General features: G+C 38.1%; 1 protein-coding gene across 4 annotated transcripts in view; it reads right to left on the bottom strand.

Moving 5' to 3' along the window:
• Positions 1-22,076, bottom strand: part of TTLL7 (tubulin tyrosine ligase like 7) — a 179,480-nt gene that overhangs the window by 91,042 nt on the left and 66,362 nt on the right. For all 4 annotated transcript variants that reach the window (XR_010730428.1, XM_066268804.1, XM_066268806.1 and 1 more), the window contains 3 exons: positions 15,195-15,411; positions 12,566-12,730; positions 6,017-6,175 (listed from right to left, as the gene is read on the bottom strand). Coding sequence is in view for 3 of the 4 variants with exons in the window: in XM_066268804.1 (XP_066124901.1) it covers positions 6,017-6,175; positions 12,566-12,730; positions 15,195-15,411 (541 nt within the window). In the remaining variant the exon portion in view is untranslated. The remainder of the gene's footprint in view (positions 1-6,016; positions 6,176-12,565; positions 12,731-15,194; positions 15,412-22,076) is intronic.

The following is a 22,076-nucleotide window of genomic DNA, read 5'->3' as shown; positions in this document are numbered from 1 at the left end:
AATAAAAAGTAACTGTATGTACCCGGAAATCCATTAGACAATACACCATATCACTTCAAGAGCTGGAGTTCTGTTTTTGTCTTTTTTGTTGTTGAGTTTTGTTATTGTTGTGAAAATGTAACTGGAAGAGCAGGTGTTTAAAAAAATTACTTACTCAAGTCAGTTGGACAGAACTTAGCTTCAAACACCCCCATAGGCTACCTAAAAACAACCTGGTCATAGTAGAGGGTCATCTTATACAAATCTATCACCACAAGAGACAAGAGAACAAGATAGCGGATGACAAGCATTTCATACTGGCAGCTGAAGGAAATACCACATTATACTTAAATCATCCAGGAATACAATTGCCTCTAATTAGGAATGTGGCACAGGATCACTGCAGAAAAAGTAGTAAATAGAAACTAAACAAATGACAGAAAGATCACCTCTAATCTCACTACCTCCTGTACTGTTAACTATTTATTAAGTGGTATTCCAGATATTTGCTCTGCATACATATTTATAATATTCATTTTAACTTCCTAACACATGTCTATATTAACTATACTATTTTACAATCCAAGTTTGTCATTTAACAATGTATCATGAAAATCTTTCGTGCCATCATTTTGATAGATGCGTGATAGTATTTTTCACAAGGATATGACAAACTGTATTTTTTTTATAGAGCTGGCCATTTTGTATTATACCTTTGCTGATTTCTGATTTAGAAGGTGATTAACATATTCCTATCTGTGCACTATGCTCTTAAGAGAAGAGAGTAGCTTGGTAATTACAGGAACATCCATTTATTCCAGGTAAATTTGCAAAAGGGAGTTTAAAATGTGCTACTTCAAAGCTCTATTATCTCTTACAAGTGCAACGAAAGGGTAAAGGCATGTATTTTATATGCAAAAAGTTTCAACCATTCGCCTGACCAGGTAGTGGCGCAGTGAATAGAGCGTCCAACTGGGATATAGAGGACCCAGGTTCGAGACCCTGAGGTCACCAGCTTGAGCGCGGGCTCATCTGGCTTGAGGAAAAAGCTCACCAGCTTGGACCCAAGGTCGCTGGCTCGAGCAAGGGGTCACTCAATCTGCTGAAGGCCCGTGGTCAAGGCACATATGAGAAAGCAATCAATGAACAACTAAGGTATCGCAACAAGAAACTGATGATTGATGCTTCTCATCTCTCTCCGTTCATGTCTGTCTGTCCCTACCTATCCCTTTCTCTGAGTCTCTCTCTCTGTCCCTATTTTTAAAAATAAAATTAAAAAAAGTAAAGTTTCAACCATTCCACAGTGACTCAAATCTCTGGAATCTGTAATACAATTAATGACGATTTTGCTACCACATGTTACAGAATTATGAAATAAACCAGTTATTTAGGAACTGATATTTCAGTGGTCCTCTGAAATATTATCTATTACATAGAATTTCTTAGGTGTTCCAATTCTAAATTGTCGCCTGGAATTCCTCCAGGTATCTCCTTCCTCCAGGATGGCAATGACATTTGGTATAATACAATCTCAGACCCTTTCTCTTATCTATTTCAGATTTTTCCTCCTTCAATGACATAAAAGAAATTGGGTCTATGAAGAAATATACCCAGTTAAACTAATATGTGAAAAGGGAAAAAAACCCTTTTTTCAATTAACATTTTGGATTTCTTAAAGTTTTATGAGAAAAGTAAAAAAATAAAATAAAAAATAAACCACAAATGCTTAACAGAAGAAACTCTGAAAATTAGGGTTCCACACAGCCAAAGTTCTACTCTGTAAGGGTTGATGGCTTATTTAGCTCTCATCACCAGCTCCAATTCTAGAACAGACAGTCAAGATGTTAGTCTTAAACCTCAGCAGCTTCTATTACAGGGTGGGGCATAAGTAGGTTAACAGTTGTTCACATGGAAAATATTACAATAACTAATAAATAAAAATACAAATTTAAACTCTGTGCTTTGTGTACTCACAACTGTAAACTTACTTTTCCCTACCTTGTATATGCAAAAATTAAACTTATTAGAAAGAAAATTAAATTAATACTATTTAACTCTCCAGATCATAGTTGTGTTATCAAAATAAGCACAATCATTTCATGCATATATAAAAGTATCCATAATTGATTCTGTGCTCCTAAAAATTAGTGCTTTTTCCTCTGCCCAATAACTTCCTCCCACCATACCCCCTTACTTCTCCTACACCCTACCCCCTTATCCCACATTTTAAAGCCTTAAAACACTCTGTCCAGGTGTTACTTCTTCTACAAAGATTACTTTAACTCTCAAATGCACACCCATAATATACACAGAGACTAATCACTCTATTGTTTGTGCTGGTACCCTGTTCCCTATTAATGGCCTACAACTATTACTATAAAACACATATCTGAGGGCCCTAGCCAGTTGGCTTGGTGGTAGAGCATTGGCCTGGTGTGTGGAAGTCACAGGTTCAATTCCTGGCCAGGGCACACAGGAGAAGCACCCGACTGCTTCTCCACCCTTCCCCCTCTCCTTTCTCTTTATCTCTCTCTTCCCCTCTTGCAGCCAAGGCTCCATTGGAGCAAAGTTGGCCCAGGCGCTGAGGATGGCTCCATGGCCTCCACCTCAGGCACCAGAATGGCTCCAGTTGCAACGGAGAGATATCCCAGGTTGGCAGGGCATTTCCCTCTTGTGGGCATGCTGGATGGATCCTAGTCGGGTGCATGCAGGAGTCTCTCTGCCTCCCCGCTTCTCACTTCAGAAAAATACAAAAACAAAAACAAAAAAACACATATCTGAGTCCCCACAAGACCAGAACAAATATTTTGTCTTATTCTTCTTGTGTCACCACCACCTGGCACAATGATTAATTGAAATTAATTCAAGGATACTTAAAGTATTAGCAATATATTCATACTCAGTCTAGTTTCCATGTTTTTTCCTAGAAATGTTTTTTTTCCTACAAACCATTGCTAGCAATTATTCCAGTGAAGTAAGTTATTACAGTCTCAGAAGCACCTTATACCTTACTCCACTGGATGGCACCAAAGGTTTTTAACTACATAGAATCACTACAATGGCAGCTGAGAGAAAATACAAAGAAGCAAGATCTACATAAGATTCTTTTTACTGTTTTAATATAAATGTTCATTAACCACAGCTGTTGGTTACTGTGGAGTTTTTCAAATGGTACTAATTCACCCAGAAATTACAAAAGAATGAACAGAAAATTAAAATATGTTCATACAAACAATGCTATTTAACCATTGGTTATTGAGGATTTTTTTTTTTTAAGTGAGAGGCAGGGAGGCAGAGGGGCAGAGAGACAAGAATCCCTCATGTGCCCGACCAGAATCCAGCCGGCAATCCCACTAGGGGCCGCTGCTCCGTTGTTCTGAATGGAGCTATTTCAATGCCTGAGGCAAGGCTATCGAGCCATCCTTAGTGCCCAGGGTCAAATTGTTCAAGCTGAGGGAGGGGAAAGAGAAAGAAGGAGAGATAGAAGAGTGGAGGAGAAGAGAAACAAATGGCTGCTTCTGCTGTGTGCTCTGACCCAGAATCAAACCCGGGGACTTCCACAGGCTGGGCCGACGCTTTACTGCTGAGCCAACCAGCCTGACCCGAGGAATTTTTTAATTGTTCTTATTGATCTGTAAAATGATGAAGAAGAAAATAAAGTATGAAGAAACATTAATGCAAACAATGGTATTTTGAGCCTTTAAAAAAATACAAAACAATACAGAATTTAACCACTCAGTCAATTCTGATTTACCAAGTTAAACCTCCAGTTAGGTCAATGCTTTTAAAAATAGGTCACTAAGTATCTATAAAGTTATTATAGATAACTATCCTTTCAGTTCCGCCTCATGCATGTACCCTCACTTCTTCCTCAACTCATCGAGGATAAGAGACCGGTAGCAGGGGTAGAAAACACATACAAGTAAGAACTGGAAAGGATGACTGCAGATAAATAATAAACCTAAAAAACAACGTCAGGCCTTAGTAAAGTCAGGGTTCCATAGTGCAGTCAAGGGCTTCAATCAAATGCAGAAAGCTAAAGGACAAGCAAAATTCCTCACATTTAGCTTACTTATTTCTAGGACCCGAGCAGGAGTGAAATCTGAACACGTGGCAGAACTGTACTTGATTGGAAATATATATATATTATTTGCTTACAGTAGATTGAAAACACACATGAAACTACGATCATCAAATTGTAAAACTATTCTTTCCTAAAAATATATTTTGAATGTTTTGATTTCACCTATCATTCAATTTGCTTTTGCAAACCTTGACATTAAAGATGTAACTGCCAACTTCTAAATCATTAATAAAAAGAGAGAGATAATCAGCCTGACCAGTGGTGGTACAGTGAATAAAGCGTCGACTCAGAACGCTGGGGTCGCTGGTTCAAAGTCCCAAGGTCACTAGCTCTGAGCACAGGCTCATCAAGCCGGATCCACACAATCCCAAAGCTCTCACCAGCTTGAACCCAAAGGTCACTGGTGTGAAAAGCCCAAGGTCACTGGCTTGAGCAAGGGAACATTAGCTCAGCCCTGGTCAAGGTACATATAAGAAACAATCAATATACAACTAAAGTGAACACAACTACAAGTTGATGCTTCTCACCCTCTCTCTCTCCCTTGTCTTTCTCTTACTCTTTCTTTCTAAAAAAGGAGAAATAATCAACTTAAAATGAAAGGTAATTATTTATTTTATATTCTATAGCAATATATTCCTTAAAATTACAACTAATCTAGTAAAACCTCAGTGTTTAGATACATGTTATTAGCCCTAGCTGGTTGGCTCAGTGGTAGAGCATCAGCCTGGCGTGCAGAAGTCCCGGGTTCGATTCCCGGCCAGGGCACACAGGAGAAGCACCCATCTGCTTCTCCACCCCTCTCCCCCTCTCCTTCCTCTCTGTCTCTCTCTTCCCCTCCCGCAGCCAAGGCTCCATTGGAGCAAAGATGGCCCGGGCGCTGGGGATGGCTCCTTGGCCTCTGCCCCAGGCACTAGAGTGGCTCTGGCCGCAGCAGAGCGACGCCCCGGAGGGGCAGAGCATCACCCCCTGGTGGGCAGAGCATCGCCCCTGGTGGGCAGAGCATCACCCCCTGGTGGGCAGAGTATCAGCCCCTGGTGGGCGTGCCGGGTGGATCCTGGTCCAGCGCATGCGGGAGTCTGTCTGACTGTCTCTCTCCGTTTCCAGCTTCAGAAAAATACAAAAAAAAAAAAAATAGATACATGTTATTTTCCTGATCAAGTTTCCTAAACACAGTATTTCATGGCCATGCACTCTATTACCCCAGATCAGGGAACAGCTGGACCACTTGACTTCTAAGGTTTCTTTTGGACATATTATAAATATAAATAAGACTGAAAGAAAAAGTACAAAAATATTTTTAAAAGATCATTTTTATTTTTTTCTTAATATTATTCTGTATTTTCCAGATGTTAAGTGACCTTTTATAAATAAAAGAAAAATAATAACTCTGCCTATACCCAGGGCTGGCAATACACCCAAAGGCACACAGTTGATAGGCTAGACACGAAGGGAGCCCCAAGTATATAATATGGCTGTAAAGGAGAATGCATGCTACCTGGCGGTTAGACAGTGTATACTGATCAATGAACCCATTGGGGCCTCTCTCTCAAAGAGTCTGAGGGAGACACACTGAAGACAGAGCAGCTGTGGCCAGAAGCCCAGACACCCACACAGGAAGAGGAAAGACAGTACCTAGACGTCATGAAGGAGTAGAAGGCATGAGGCTCAGAAAGTAGACAAAAAATCAGTAAAAACAGACTCACAGATATATTCAAAATTCTTGGCCTAGAAATTCAATACTAATTTAGGAAAAGTAGTATCAAACACATATTGATCCATTCTTAGAACTATTCTGTTCCATGAATTTTCATTCTCTTCCTCCCACTTACTCCATTCAGGCCTCCTTCTGCTCAGTTAATGAGACAATTGTGCCACGTACACATTTAAAAAACATTAGATTTGAAATATTTAAGAACAGTGATAATGTCTCTTTCTTCTTAAAAGTTGTCTTACCTCCAGAAGCCATGGCTTTAGTTTCCTGTCCAACAAAATATCAAACCCCAGGACTTCAAAGCAGACACTCTCACTTCCTGGAGGCTGACCAGGTCTGCACATCCGATACGCATGCAGGACATGAGGTTCCGCCACAATCAGGGTCTTTACAACCAATTCCTACAAGTATAGATTTTCTTAAAAGGTGAAAGTGCCTGATTACTTTCTCATTTACACAAGAGGCAATAGGCCTGAACTTACAAACTCCCTCTATGACACCCCCCCAGCAATGTTCTGACTTCCGGTCATCCCACTCTTCCCCTTCCCGCTAAGCTCCAGCCACACCTGTCTTCTCTGGGCCCCCTGTAATAACTGCTCCCTCACTCTTGCTGGAACACTCTTCCCCCAATATTCATGTCTGGCTCCCTGATACTCAGAGAGGCCATCCCGGAGGCTGGAGTCAAAATTGCCCCCCTGTTTTCCCTGACTGCACCACCACAGAGCATAGAGCCAGCTAATCTTTCCCATGTTTTGCAAGAGCAGGGTCCTTGTCTGTCTTATTTATAGCCCTATTCCCAGTGCCTACAAAGTACCTAGCATTTAATAGGTGCTCAGACACATTTGTGAGCAAATAAGTAAACCTTTTCACAGACACCATTATAGAATCTCCACTTTGGCAAAGGCTGAAAAGAGCTAGGACAGAATCTAAGAGAGCTGGGATTCTTTGTGCAGCGATGATTTCATAGTTCACAAGGTTTATCTGAGATGAAAGTTCTGCCAATTAATGGCTAGCTATCATTATTTGCTGTGAGGACACATAATACTACTAGGGTGAGTTACTGATGTTAATAAAACAAAAAGCTTTTTACTGAAGTTGGAGAACAAGCTATGGATTGTTGAAAAGATATCTCCCTGGTTTTTGGACTATATACCCCTTTTGAACTGTCTCTCTACAGTATTATTGCCAAATGTAAGCTGGCAATAGCAAGAACACCTACTGGAAAAGACTGATGGAAGGACAAAATGAGATCATGTAAAACTCTGAGTGGAGTGCCTAGAACAGAGTAAACCTTAAATAATGTCAGCAACCTATCTACTACTATTGTTAGTTTTTCTATTACTCCACTAGATGTCCATCACATATGTCAGGTAAGACACAAACATTCCACTGCCTGGTGGGAGTAACATTTCATTATACAGGAGAAAAAAACGGGAGACAGACATTGACCTCACAGTTGCCCAGAATCCCAACCCAGATAATATTTGGCTATAAGTGTCAGAGAAGCCATGAGAGGTTGTTCTCAGAAAGTTTTATTCAAAATAACAAATTAATGGTAACACCAAAGAATATATTTTAAAAAAGAGGACAAAAAGCCACTTTTCATAAATTTTTGGAAATAATACTAAAACAACTAGACAATACAAAAAAAAAAAAGTTAAAACCTTGTTCAGGTAGTATCTGTGTGAAACAAGACAGCTAGGGAGAATTAATAGACCCTGATTATAAATCTGTTTTTTCTACATTAAAAAAAATCTTTTTAGGAATATAAAGGCAAGATCACAGATATATGTGAAAATCAGGAATGATATAACCAAACACAAATCAAATTCCACTAATGTTTTTGAGAATTTTTAAGTGTCATGCTTTGATATATGGTTTGTAGATTTGTACCCAATATATTTTTTAAAATTCAGTATAGTTTTATAAATGATTATAATTATTTTAACCTCCATGGCCTGATTTTCTATCAATTTTTAATTCACTCTAGACTAGCACGAAAGCACACAGCTCTGCACTTCATGGAAAACAGTTTTTAGATAGAGACAGTTACTTTTTTAGAGAAATTACCCCAAAAAAAGAGGTTATTAAAAAAAGTCCTAAGTTAAATCCATAAAACTATAACAGTAAGATAAAAATGTTTGCCTTTTCTATCTCCTCCTATTATTGTCTTTTTAAATATAATATTCTGTAGATTTACCATAAACAAAGATCTTTATAAACTATCTGTAATTCGGAATAGAGAAAAAATTTCAAATAACTAAATAAATCTAGATAAATTGACAAATGTAACAAATATACTTGGAAAAGTTAATAATTTATTAAGTGGTAAGTAATTGCTTACTTATAGATTATTAATATATATTCTAAGTAATGTGGGCAAGAATGATGCAAAATGTAGCCATTTACAGAAGAGATCATGAATATGTCAGAGCTTAATAGGTTCATACCGGCAATGTTTAGGTCTTATCTGAAAATTATGCTCTAGGCTCTAACAGAAAAGTCACTTTCCTACCTTCTTAAAAGTATTAGTCTTACTTCTATACCTTCTCCTAACTTAATTATGCAGGAAAAGTACCACTTAAAAGCAATATATGTAAAGCTAATAATGCTCAGTTTTTGTGGATTGATTCTTTCTATACATACTTCACCAAGGCAGCCCAACAGGTTCCACTTTTTCACAAAGACATTCCCATATGGACATGACATATTTGGTAAAGAAAGAAGAATAAGGCCCTGGCCGGTTGGCTCAGTGGTAGAGCGTCGGCCTGGCGTGCAGAAGTCCCAGGTTCAATTCCAGGCCGGGCACACAGGAGAAGCGCCCATCTACTTCTCCACCCCTCCCCCTCTCCTTCCTCTCTGTCTCTCTCTTCCCCTCCCACAGCCAAGGCTCCATTGGAGCAAAGATGGCCCGGGCGCTGGGGATGGCTCCATGGCCTCTGCCTCAGGTGCTAGAGTGGCTCTGGTCGCAACAGAGTGACGCCCCGGATGGGCAGAGCATCGCCCCCTGGTGGGCAGAGCATCACTCCCTGGTGGGCGTGCCAGGTGGATCCCGGTCGGGCGTATGCGGGAGTCTGTCTGACTGCCTCCCCATTTCCAGCTTCAGAAAAATACAAAAAAAAATAAAAAATAAAATTTTTTAAAAAAAGAAAGAATAAACCTATTCTATAAATGTTTGTTTCCTTCACAACTCAGATGTAGATTTCATTTTCAAGAGTACATCTTAAAGCAATGATTTAGTTGGCTTTGTTAGCCAAATAAATTTTGTGACTAAATTAGTAATTAAACAGTATGAGAGTTATTTTATTTCTCAAGTTAATAGAAGCACTTATTTGTGAAGTTATTGAGAGGTTGTCTAGTTTGAATTAAAAAGATTGAGTATGTGTATCTTGAGTGTTTAAGAGGAAAATTGTCTGAAACAATCTTTTTAAATTGTTTATTTGAAAAAACATGTATTTCAATTACAAAATTGTGAATTTATTTTTGGATAACCTCTAACTGTATTTTTGTTTTTCTGTTGCTGTATAATTAGGTATTTCATGGCATTATTTTATTAAATTGAAACTCTGTATAGGTTTTAAAAATAAAGCCATTTTAGAAAGAAAAAAAGAAAAGAAAAGAAAAAAAAGAAATAACAGTATAAAAAACTTCCTTGGGCCTGACTAGGTGGTCACATAGTGGATAGAGCGTCGGACTGGGACGCAGAAGACCCAGGTTCAAAACCCTGAGGTCACCAGCTTGAACATCGGATCATAGACATGACTCTATGGTCACTGACAGGAGCACAAGGTCGCTGGCTTGAGCAAGGGGCCACTTGATCTGCTGGAGCCCCCCAGTCAAGGCACATATGAGAAAGCAATAAATGAACTACTAAGGTGCTGCAACAAAGAATTGATGCTTCTCATCTCTCTCCCTTCCTGTCTGTCTGTTTCTATCTGTTCCTCCCTGGGCCTACCTCTCTGTCTTTGTCACAAAAAATAAACAAACTACTTGGTCTTACCGAGCTATTCATCAAATAACCCACTCATTAAATTGTCCAGGTAATACAATGTATATATAATCTTCCATTAAAAAGCTACGGTCTAGGCCCTGGCTGGTTGGCTCAGTGGTAGAGCGTCGGCCTAGCGTGCGGAGGAACCGGGTTCGATTCCTGGCCAGGGCACATAGGAGAAGCGCCCATTTGCTTCTCCACCCCTCCGCCGCGCTTTCCTCTCTGTCTCTCTCTTCCCCTCCCGCAGCCAAGGCTCCATTGGAGCAAAGATGGCCCGGGCGCTGGGGATGGCTCTGTGGCCTCTGCCTCAGGCGCTAGAGTGGCTCTGGTCGCAGCATGGCGACGCCCAGGATGGGCAGAGCATCGCCCTCTGGTGGGCAGAGCATCGCCCCTGGTGGGCTTGCCGGGTGGATCCCGGTCGGGCGCATGCAGGAGTCTGTCTGACTGTCTCTCCCTGTTTCCAGCTTCAGAAAAATGCAAAAAAAAAAAAAAAAAAAAAAGCTACGGTCTAAAAATAACTAATTTCTCTACTCTGATTCTTCTGACCCACTATGATTGTAAATCTATCATTATTAGAAAGTATTTTGGAATTTCCACAAAGTTGGTCTTGTTAAAATAAACAGACAAGTAAATAAACAACAGCATTACTGTGATCAAATTCTTGTTTGGATGTATTTAGTCTCTCAGGAAGATATAATAGAAAGTTCACAAGTTGGTAGGCATCTAACCAAATTCAGATGCTAAACATTTTTCATTTTTACATCTTTAAAACTTTTCAAAGTGTTGGCAATATTCATAAATCAGGGGATTTATGGCTTTTATTGACAAACTGGAAGAATAAACCACACTAAGTCCAAAATATCATGTGCACCAATGGACTGTGCTGAGTGGTGTGTGTCCTTCAGACCACTTATGCTCTTCAAAATGACCAGTTCCCAACACACCCCAACTGCTTCTATGCAGACTACTTTACTCATCTTTACCTATTTGAAATCTAAAAACCTTTAGAAACATTCTGTGGTATAAAAAACAAGGAGTAAAAAACACCAACAAATAAAACACTCAACATAAGGATAAATATAGTATTTTTTAATTTTTCTCAAGAAAACTAAGTTCTACTACCTATAAACTTTCATGTCCATTTTCCAGGATGTTTTTTAAATTATATATTATTTGTCCCCAATGAAAAGCCAAATCAAATTCTATAGCTTTATTCATATTAAGTATTTTCAATAGATACAGTAGTCTAACTTTGAATACCACTTTAACACTTCTATTAAGAATTAATAAAGGGCCTGACCAGGCGGTGCCGCAGTGGACAGAGCATCCGACTGGGATGCAGAAGACTTAGGTTCGAGACCCCGAGGTCGCCAGCTTGAGCGCGGGCTCATCTGGTTTGAGCAAAGCTCACCAGCTTGGATCCAAGGTCACTGGCTAGAACAAGGCGTTACCCGGTCTGCTGAAGGCCCGCAGTCAAGGCACATATGAGAAAGCAATCAATGAACAACTAAGGTGTTACAACGAAAAGCTGATGATCTCTCTCCGTTCCTGTCTGTCTGTCCCTATCTATCCCTCTCTCTGACTTTCTCTCTGTCCCTGTAAAAAAAAAAAAAAAGAATAAGAATTAATAAAGGGTGCGTATCACCAAGGTTATCTTCTAAAATCTGTTTCATTTTTCCTCTTTACCTTTACCATTTGGAATTTCATGAACTGCCATGGCTTTCATATCAATAGCACCATAAACGTACACTTCTGACTGCTTGATCTTTGTACCTGAGACAGCATTTCAAGTTCAACATATCTAAAATAAAAGTCATCATCACGGTCTCATGGACTTTTAAAAACTTTGTTCAGAAGTCAACTGCTCCAAGAAGTCCTCCCCTCTCCTTACCCACTCAAAGCTACTATAGGTGGTCCTCCTCTACAACCCCACGGAGTCCACACATGCCTCTGCTGTTGTACTTGCTACACTGCGTTTCAATAACAATTTTTGTGCTGGTTTTTCCTGCACAAAACTGCAGGTGTTATCTTGTAAATCTTCAAATGATCAGCCACAAAGACTTATAATATAGGCTTAATAAATGTTTTCTGAATAAACAAACAAATAAATAAAACTTTTTCCCCTCATCTGCAAAACTAAGCTCTAAATCCTCTCAAGAACAATTTCTTCCTATTATACTATTTCAGATAATGCCACTCCCATTCTCCTATAATTACTCCTTAAAACTGGAGAAAAATCTCTGAATACTTCTCCCCTAATCTGAACACTCAGTTAATCCCAATGTTTACTTTTATTGTGTCCATCTAGGTCATTCGTTTCCCCAAAACTACCCCCAAGTGCCCTCTTCTACCTACTCTTGGTCTTCACTCTAACCCATCCTACACCTTTTTTCAGATTTATCTTTTAAATTCATAGCCCTTGGCCTTATTACTCTCCTCCCTTAAAAACTGGACGTTATGCCTTGATTCTCAGAATTAAAATGTGGTCTCTACATATCTTTTCTGCCATAAGACCCCTTGAATCTCCCACAAATACCAAATGTGCCAACCTGGGCCACTTGTCTCAATTTTCATACCTCCACACCTTTGCTTCAGCTTTCGCCTCCACCTAGAATTCTCTCTTCCATCCCCAGCAGTGAAAATACTACTTATCTATCAAAGTCCATCACAAACTCTACTTCCCAAAACACACCTTATCCGCCCAACCTAATGTAATGTAATCTGCTCTGTATTTAAAATACTTGATCCTTAAATTAATCTGAGGAAAGACAATTATAATTGTGGAATAGTATACTCTTACTGAAATGTCACTCCAAAACTTAGCAACATCATGTTGATTTGCTTGGAGAAATTCTGTAAACCATTTGATGGACCGTTTGCTGCCTTTGTTTTCAGTCTCGTCCCTTTCGAAATGCTCATTGTGCTTGTTCACAGAGTAGTTTGTCAGATGCATATACAGTTGGGTCTGTAACAAGTAAGAACCAAAGATGTTATTACCTATGAGACGCTAGAACTGTGAGATTGCACAGAAAACATCCAAAGATGAAAGGCAATTTTAAAGTTTAAAACATAAAGAGTAGCAATTTCAAGATTACTTAATTTCCGAATTAAATGAAATGGCACATATCCCTTAAAAAGACTGTGAATATAGTCACCTATATCTGCCTTTGAAAGTATTAAAGTAATAAAAAAAAGAGTAATTAAATAAAAAGGTGAAACTACCTATTGCTAAGCAAGAAAAAAGTTCTATTTTTGTTTTTGTTCACTTCTTGTTTGTTTTTTATGTTTTTGGTCACTTACAGTTTTCACCCAAATTTGTTTTGGGAAAGGAATTTTCTGAGAAAACATTCTATATCTTTTCAAAGAAAAATTTAAAAATCAAAGCTCAAGTAAGTAGCATAAACCAAGAGAAAGGACTACCAGACACAGCCTCTGCCCTCCCATACCAACGGGGAGGCTACTTTAACTCATTAACAGGACAGAGTGCACTTTAAGCCAGCAGACAGTGTTGTATAGCACACACTGTGGTACAGTCTCCCTGATTAACAGTACATGTATAGTGCTTCATGTTGGAGCTTTTATGTCTTAGTCTCTTTACAACCATGCTGATACTGTTTTTCTCAAATAAACTTGATACAGAATCCAAAATTTAAAACTACGCATAGCTGTCAATTAATACACATCTAATGGCTCATCAATAAAAAAACATTCATCAATTCTTTAAATTCTACTGTCATCATCCTACTCCTACCGATTATTTTCAATAGCAATGTTGCATCACAATGAATATATACTTCATGTACATGATAATTATTTTGGTTTTGTTAATAACCAAGTATATTCATATCATAGTTTTTCACTGCCATTACTTAGGTCTACAGTCTTAAAATCTTTGAAGCAAATATGCACAACTCTTCATCTGAATGACATGTTGTTTTACTAATCCATGTACCCATCACTAATTAAGAGCTTATTTTTTCTTTAATTAAGCAATATTTAAGAAGTCCTATTACCAGCAGGAATTAGTGCTGTGCAGTATGGATACAAAAATAAATAATAAAGACATGAAACTCAGAAAAAAACTTTAAATGAAATTATTTTAAAAGAAATAGTTGGCCTAACCTGTGGTAGCACAGTAGATAAAGCATTGACCTGGAACGCTGAGGTCACCAGTTCAAAACCCTGGGCTTGCCTGGTCAAGGCATATATGGGAGTTGATGCTTCTTGCTCCTCCCCCCCCCCCCTTCTCTCTCCCTCTCTCTCCTCTACCTCTCTAAAATGAATTTAAAAATTTTTTTTAACTTTTTTAAAAAAGGAAATAGCAAAACCTTATGCTAGTCTAATTTTAAGTACTTGATTTTTAACCAAAAAAAAAATATTACTATGAATAAGTTACTCCACTTTCTGATATTTTTTTTGTTTCATATACTTTCTCCCACATATATATGTTTAAATTCTACCTTTTACAAAGTAGATTTTTTTTTGTATAGTATCTTATACAAAGATACTATAAACATTGCCCAAATACTACCTCCTCCACAAGAAACTGAACACAAATATCCATACTATACTCAACTCCATAACACTTGACCTCCACTTCCCAGGGGCATATTATTTTTTTTATTTTTATTCCCATAAAAATCATTTCTATCCAGAGCCACTGCATACACACATATGCTCTGAAATCCATCCTGTACTCATAGCTCCCAGAGAGGGTGATTTCCCTGATGAGCCTTCCTGGAGCAGCTACCTTTTCTCACACTAATTTCCACAAGGCTGTCTATATACATTAGAAGTAGGCCTGTTTGTGTATTCAATCCTTCTAGACCAGAGATTTTCAACCTTTTTTTTTATCTCATGACATGCATAAACTAATTACTAAGAGTCTATGACACTGCAAAAAATATATTTTTTGCCGATCTGACAAAAAAAATAGGTATAATTTAGACTTATTCACAACAGATGGCTATTGTTGTGTTGACAGTTGTCATTTTTTATTTGACAATCTAAGGAAAAAGAGGTCAATGCCCCTGACTAAATAGTCAGGTATTACATGTTTTAAAAATTCTGGCAGCACACCAAAGTGTCACAGAACACCAGTTGAAAATCGCTATTCTAAACCACTATTTTTTAACCATCAGTCTGCAAAAGAGTTAACCACCCTGATGTTGTATGACGATTATATAGTCTATAATCACTGGGTCTATAATCTTCATAAAGCATCAGGGTGGTAAACTCATTTGTGGACAGTAGAAATCTCTAGCAGACTGATACCAATCCTTGGACAGGCAGTTGGAAAACACTGTTCTAGACCGTAAAAACCTGAAAGGGGGACTATCATTCATAGGATCTTTCAACACAATGGGTGCTTTAAAAAGTACAGATTGGACATATGAATAAAATCATAGGATCTGTCTGGTATCACTTACCAAATTGGACTCATTAGGTGGAATGTACTTCTCTGTTCCCATTCGCACAAGTCCATCATGGTAGAGAAATATTTTTAGTGGATCACATGATGTTACCAGAATATAAATTCGTAAATCAAACTTGTAACCTTCCATTAGAAAAGGCTTGTCAATGTACTCCTGAACAATCAAATGATCCTGAGATGGAAGTTTGTCACCATTTCTTATCAAAGAGATCCTAATTTAAAGAAAAAAAATCAAAAGAACAATTTGATATGGAGACAAGATGTTTATAAAGTTATAGCTACTACTCAATGAAAATGGAGTAACTCAAAAGTGTCCCTTCACAAAAGCAGTCAATATTTAAAAAAAGATGAATCTTTGTACAATAATTTTGTGACATTTTAACTTCTCTCTACCACCCCTAACACCTAGCTCACCAGGTCAACAGTGTCTGTGAACAGCACATGTTTCCAGGGTAGGTACTGGGTCTGAAGGGAGCAGAATAGGCCTTATTACAATGGTTGTCTTTATTTTTTTAACCTGTGTAGTGGCTCCCTGGAGGACCTCAAAGGACTTGCTTTTATCTTGCTTAACTGGGAATTCTCCCAGGGTTGAGGCAGCTCCTTGGGGAGACAATTATGAAGAACATTTAAAGACAAATGTATTAGCCCCTGCTGCGTAGGGCAACAAAATAACCCTATTGGGGAAAACAATAGACCAACTAAAAATACTGTGAAAAAGACTGAATAATGAGAACCTTTGAGGAATAGAGCTTTAAAACCCTCTTACATATTTCTTGGGCTCTGGAAGGCCATGTGCATGCCCAAACTAGGTACCTGCTGAGAAATCCCTAAGTTTTTACCTCTGGCTAACCATCAGGCTCAGCACAAGTAGTAAGTAAAGGCTAAGGCAAAGCTGTAAATTGCCTAGTTGAATTCAGAAGGCATTCTCCAACACAAACATACACACAGCCCATCTACAAGGATTAGGCAAGTTATTTTGCAGGGGGTGTGGGGAATTCCAAATGTTTAAGAAAACCTCTGTCCAATCAGTAGCTGACCTAACAGAACAGGGACTTCTGTGGCCACACATAACAAAGAAAATAAGCTTTATAAAATTATTTCAGAAAGGCTGCTAAACAAATAACAACTGCAACAATCATGAACAGCAACAACAAAACCTATGGGGGTGAGGGAGCGAAAAGCGGATTTGCAGAGTTACATTATAATATTCAAAATGTCCAGATTTCAACAAAAATCATGAGTCATACAGAGAAAAAAAGTATGACTCATACACAGAAATATTATCAATTAATAGAAACAGTTCCTGAGGAAACCCAGACATTGGGCTTACTGGACAATCAACTATTTAAAATCTGTTCAAAGAGCTAAAAGAAACCATGAGGATGCTATCTCACTAAATTGTGAATATCAACAGAGGTAGAAATTATTTTTTAAAGAATGAGGGAGAGAACTCAAACATCAATTCTGAAGTTGAAAAGTACAACAACAAAATATAAAAACAGCCTGATCAAACAGTGGTGCAGTGAATAGAGCATCGGACTGGGATGCGGAGGACCCAGGTTCGAGACCCTGAATTCGCCAGCTTAAGCACAGGCTCATACAGCTTGAGCAAAAAATAAAATAAAAAAAAGGCTCACCAGCTTGGACCCAAGGTCGCTGGCTCGAGCAAGGAGTTACTTGGTCTGCTGAAGGCCCTCGGTCAAGGTACATATGAGAAAGCAATCAATGAACAACTAAGGTATCACAACGAAAAACTGATGATTGATGCTTCTCATCTCTCTCTGTTCCTGTCTGTCCGTATCTATCCCTCTCTCTGACTCTCTCTCTGTCCCTGAAAAAAAAAAAGAAAGAAAAAACCCACATAAAAATAAATTCAGTAAAGGAGATAAACAGAAGATTTAGAAAGTCAGTAAAAGAAACAAAACTCAAAGATGGCCAATTAAGATTAGTCTGAGGAACAGAAATAAAAAATTTAATAAAGAAAAATGATCAGGGCTTAAGAGTTCTGTGGAACACCATAAAAATGCTAAAATAAAAAATAAATAAAAAAAATTTTAAATGCTAAAAGACACATAATGGGAGTCTCAAAAAAAGAAAAGAGGAAGACAAGAGCAGAAAAAAATATTTAAAGAATTAGTGGCTGGAGCCTGACCTGTGGTGGCACAGTGGATAAAAGCATGAACCTGGAATGCCGAGGTTACCAGTTTGAAACCCTGAGCTTGCCTGGTCAAGGCACATATGGGAGTTAATGCTTCCTGCTCCTCCCCCTCTTCTCTGTCTGTCTGTCTCTCTCTCTGTGTTTCTCTCCTCTCTTGAAAATGAATAAAATCTAAAAAAAAACTTTAAGAAAAAGAGTAGCTAAAGACTTCCCAATTCATAGATTTTACATATACATGTATGTGTGTGTGTGTGTGTGTATACATACACATTAACCTACACATCCAAGAAGCTCAATGAATTCCAAATAGGATAATCTCAGATAGATCTACACTGAAACATGTGATCAAACTGTCAAAAGCTAAGGCAAAGAGTCTTTTAAAAAGCAAGATTGAAGCTACTCATCATGTCCAAGCGTTCCTCAATGAGATAAGCAACTGACTTCTCATCAGAAATAATGGAAATGACATATTCAGAGAACTGACAATAAAATAAAAAAGAACTGTCAACTAAGAATTCTGTATCTGGCAAAACTATTCAAAATTAAGGGACAAATTAAAACATTCCCAATAAACAAAAGCTGTGAGAGTTTATTGCTAGTTCACCTGGCCTATAAGAAATGCTACAGAGAACTCTTCAGGCTAAAACAAAAGGACACTAGACAGTACCCCAAATCCACACAAAGAAATATAAAGATCACCCCTAAAGAAAATTTATGGTAAATATGAAAGTCACTATTAGTGTAGTTTAGGTTTGTAACTCCTAATTTGTCCTATATTATTTAAAATACAGCTGCATAAAACAATAATTATAACTGTTAATGAGCATACAATGTACACAATATAATTTGTGATAATAAAGAGAGGTAGAGCTATATAAGAGCAGTCTTTCTTTCACTGTTGAAACAAAACTGATATTAATCCAAATAAGACTCCTATATACTGAGATTTTAATTATAATACCAGGTCAGCCATTAAATATATATGATATATATAAATATATATATATTGATATATACTAAAAGAAATGACAAGGAAATAAAGTTGGCACACTAGAAAAATTATTTAATAAACAAGAGGTCAGAAATGAAAGAATTGAGAAATAAATATTATATATAAGATATCAAATTTGACTTTCGGTAATGGGCACACAATGCAATGTACAAATCAAGTGTCATAGAGATTCACACCTGAAACCTCTGTAATCTTATGAACCAGTATTACCTCATTAAATTTAATTTCTAAATTTAAAAAAAAGACATAGAAAATAAATAGCAAAATGCAGAAGTAAATCAGTAAATCTTTCCTTATCAATAATTACTTAAATACAAGTAGATTAACTCTCCTATTAAAAAACAGGAATTGGGAGGTGGAGGAGGCAGCGGCTGACGGAGCATGAAGTGGGAGTGCGGACATGCATTGGGGAGGTGGCTAGGATCAGAGCATAATGTAGTCATTGAAAAAGACTTTCCAGAGACCTGATGATGGCAGCGGAGTAGGCAGATGCACAGACTCCCAGTTCACACCACCAAACTGGATTACAAATTAATTTAGGAACAATCAGTGTGAAAAACCAACTCTGGACTACAAGACCAACTCTCAAAAACCAAGGACCAAAGAAGAAGCCACACTGAGCCTGTTAGAGAGCGCCAAGGAGTGGTGAGTCTCCCCTGCTTACAGGAACAAAGGGGCTGTGAGGCTGAGAGCCGAGAAGGGCTCTCATGCCAAGGAAAAGAGTAGTAAATATCACTCACAGCCACTTGCCTGGTGACCAGGGAACGAGGTGTGTTAAAAGGGCTGGCTTATCTTCCAAAAGGAAATGGGGTAGAGAGACACAGATGGTGACTGGCAGAGGAATGCATGGGAGGACCTGAGAAGCTGACTCATCCAGTGCTGGAGGCGGCCATAGCTGGGGGAGGGGTTGATCCTTCCACATAACACAAGACTAAAGTGCTTCCAGGTCATACATCTCCAGACATCTCTCCAGCTCCAATCAGTGCAACAAGACACAGCTGAAAACAAGAAGTGAGGAGAAGGGGCAGTAACTCAGGTCTCCTTGGAGATGTGAGATACACCTCCCCCTACTGAAGCAGAGAAAGCACCCCACCCCCAGAGAGAGTAACTGGCAGATCAGGCCTTCAGAGTATCAGATTACACCCACCACATTTCTGGATACAGTTTCAAATAAGCACCCTGCTGAGATCAGTAATCAAGACTACAACTAAGAACAAAACAAACAAATCAAGACTTCTAAGCAGCCCAAATCCAAAATTGTATTACAAATAACAGCTTATGCCAACCCAAGAAGACCTAGAAATAACAACTGAAAATAGGAGGCAGACAACAGCAAACCTAGACTCAACCAGCCCTACAAACAACACAACAAAACACACAGACATAATGAGAAGACAGAGAAGTGCAATCCAAATGAAACCACAAGAGAAATCTCCACAAAAGGAACTGAGTGATACGGAAATAACCAAACTGCCAAAAGCAGAGTTTAGAAGAGGGGTCCCCAAACTACGGCCTGCGGGCCACATGCGGCCCCCTGAGGCCATTTATCTGGCCCCTGCCACACTTCTGGAAGGGGCACCTCTTTCATAGGTGGTCAGTGGAGGAGCATAGTTCCCATTGAAATACTGGTCAGTTTGTTGATTTAAATTTACTTGTTTGTTATTTTAAATATTGTATTTCTTCCCGTTTTGTTTTTTTACTTTAAAATAAGATATGTGCAGTGTGCATAGGAATTTGTTCATAGTTTTTTTATAGTCCGGCCCTCCAACGGTCTGAGGGATGGTGAACTGGCCCCTGTGTAAAAAGTTTGGGAACCCCTGGTTTAGGATTGTTAGGATGCTTATGGATCTTAGCACAACAATGGATGGTCATTATGAACACCTAAATAAAGAGATAGCAAGTATAAAAAAGGACATTGAAATATTAAAAAAGAATCAGAGGTGACAAATACAATATCAGAAATGAAGACCACAATGGAAGTAATTAAAAGCAGGATGCCTGAAGCTGAGGATCAAATCAGCGAGTTGGAGGACAAGATGAACAAAGGCACAAAAGCAGAGAAGAAAAAAGAAAAGAGATTCAAAAAGTCTGAAAAAATTCTGGGAGAGCTCTGTGACAACATGAAGAGAAGTAACATCCGTATCATAGGGGTTCTTGAAGAAGAAGAGAAAGAACAAGGGATAGAAACTTTATTCAATCAAATCAAAGATGAAAACTTCCCTAAATTGATGCAAGGAAGGGTCTCACAAGTTCAAGAAGCACAGAGAACTCCATTAAAGAGAAACCAAAAAAGACCTACACCAAGACACATCATAACTAAACTACCAAACCTAAGCAATAACGAGAAAATATTAAAAGCTGCTAGAGAAAAGAAGGCTATTACCTACATAGATGCCCCCATAAGAATGGCATCCGACTTCTCAAGAGAAACACTTGAGGCCAGAAGGGAATGGCAAGAAATATTCAAAGTAATACAGAACAAGAGTCTACAACCAAGACTACTTTATCCAGCAAGGCTATCATTTAAAATTGAAGGAGAAATAAAAAGTTTCCAGAAAAAAAACAAAAAAAAAACTCAAGGAATTCATTACAACTAAACAAATGCTGCAGGAAATTTTAAGGGGCATATTGTAAACAGATCAAAGTGGGAAAAGATATAGCAAAAGAGGAATACAGCTTTAAAGAATAAAATGGCAATAAACAACTACATATCAATAACCTTAAATGTAAATGGATTAAATGATCCAATCAAAAGACACAGGGTAGCTGCTTAGATAAGAAAACAGGACCTGTACATATGCTGTCTACAAGAGACACACCTTAAAACAAAAGATGCACATAAACTGAAGGTAAAAGGATGGAAAGAAAATATTTCATGCAAATGGAAATAGAAAAAAAAAGCTGGGGTATCAATATTTATATCAGACAAAATGGGCTTTATAACAAAGACTATAGTAAGAGATAAAGAAGGTCACTACATAATGATAAAGGGTGCAATCCAACAGGAAGATATAACGATCATAAATATCTAAGCACCTAATATAGGAGCATCTAAATATATAAAGCAGAGTTTGATGGATATAAAGGGCGAGATCAACAGCAGTGCTATAATAGTAGGAGATTTCAATACCCCACTAACATCACTAGATAGATCCTCAAGAAAGAAAATTAACAAAGAAACAGCAGACTTAAAGGACACACTAGATCAACTTGATTTAATAGATATCTTTAGAACCTTTCATCCTATGGCAGCAGAGTATATATTCTTTTCAAGTGCTCATGGTACATTCTCTAAGATAGACCACATGTTAGGACACAAAAGCAGTCTCAACAAATTTAAGAAGATTGAAATCATATCAAGCATTTTCTCTGATCACAATGGCATGAAACTAGAAATCAACCACAACAGAAAAACTGAAAAATACTCAAACACATGGAAACATAATAGCATGTTATTAAATAACGAATGGGTTAACAATGAAATCAAAGAAGAACTGTAAAAATTCCTAGAAACAAATGATAATGAGCAAACAACAACTCAAAATTTATGGGACACAGGAAAAGCAATCCCGAGAAGGAAGTTCATAGCACTACAGGCATTCCTTAAGAAGCTGAAAAAGCTCAAATAAAAAACCTAACCCTTCATCTAAAAGAACTAGAAAAAGAACAGCAAGTAAGGCCCAGAGGTAGTAGAAGGAAAGAAATAA

The sequence above is a fragment of the Saccopteryx bilineata genome, chromosome 3, assembly GCF_036850765.1.
Source record: "Saccopteryx bilineata isolate mSacBil1 chromosome 3, mSacBil1_pri_phased_curated, whole genome shotgun sequence".
In the NCBI taxonomy this organism is placed as follows: Eukaryota; Metazoa; Chordata; class Mammalia; order Chiroptera; family Emballonuridae; genus Saccopteryx; species Saccopteryx bilineata.
The sequence above is the reverse complement of the archived record's forward strand: the minus strand, read 5'-3'. Positions and strand labels throughout refer to the sequence as shown.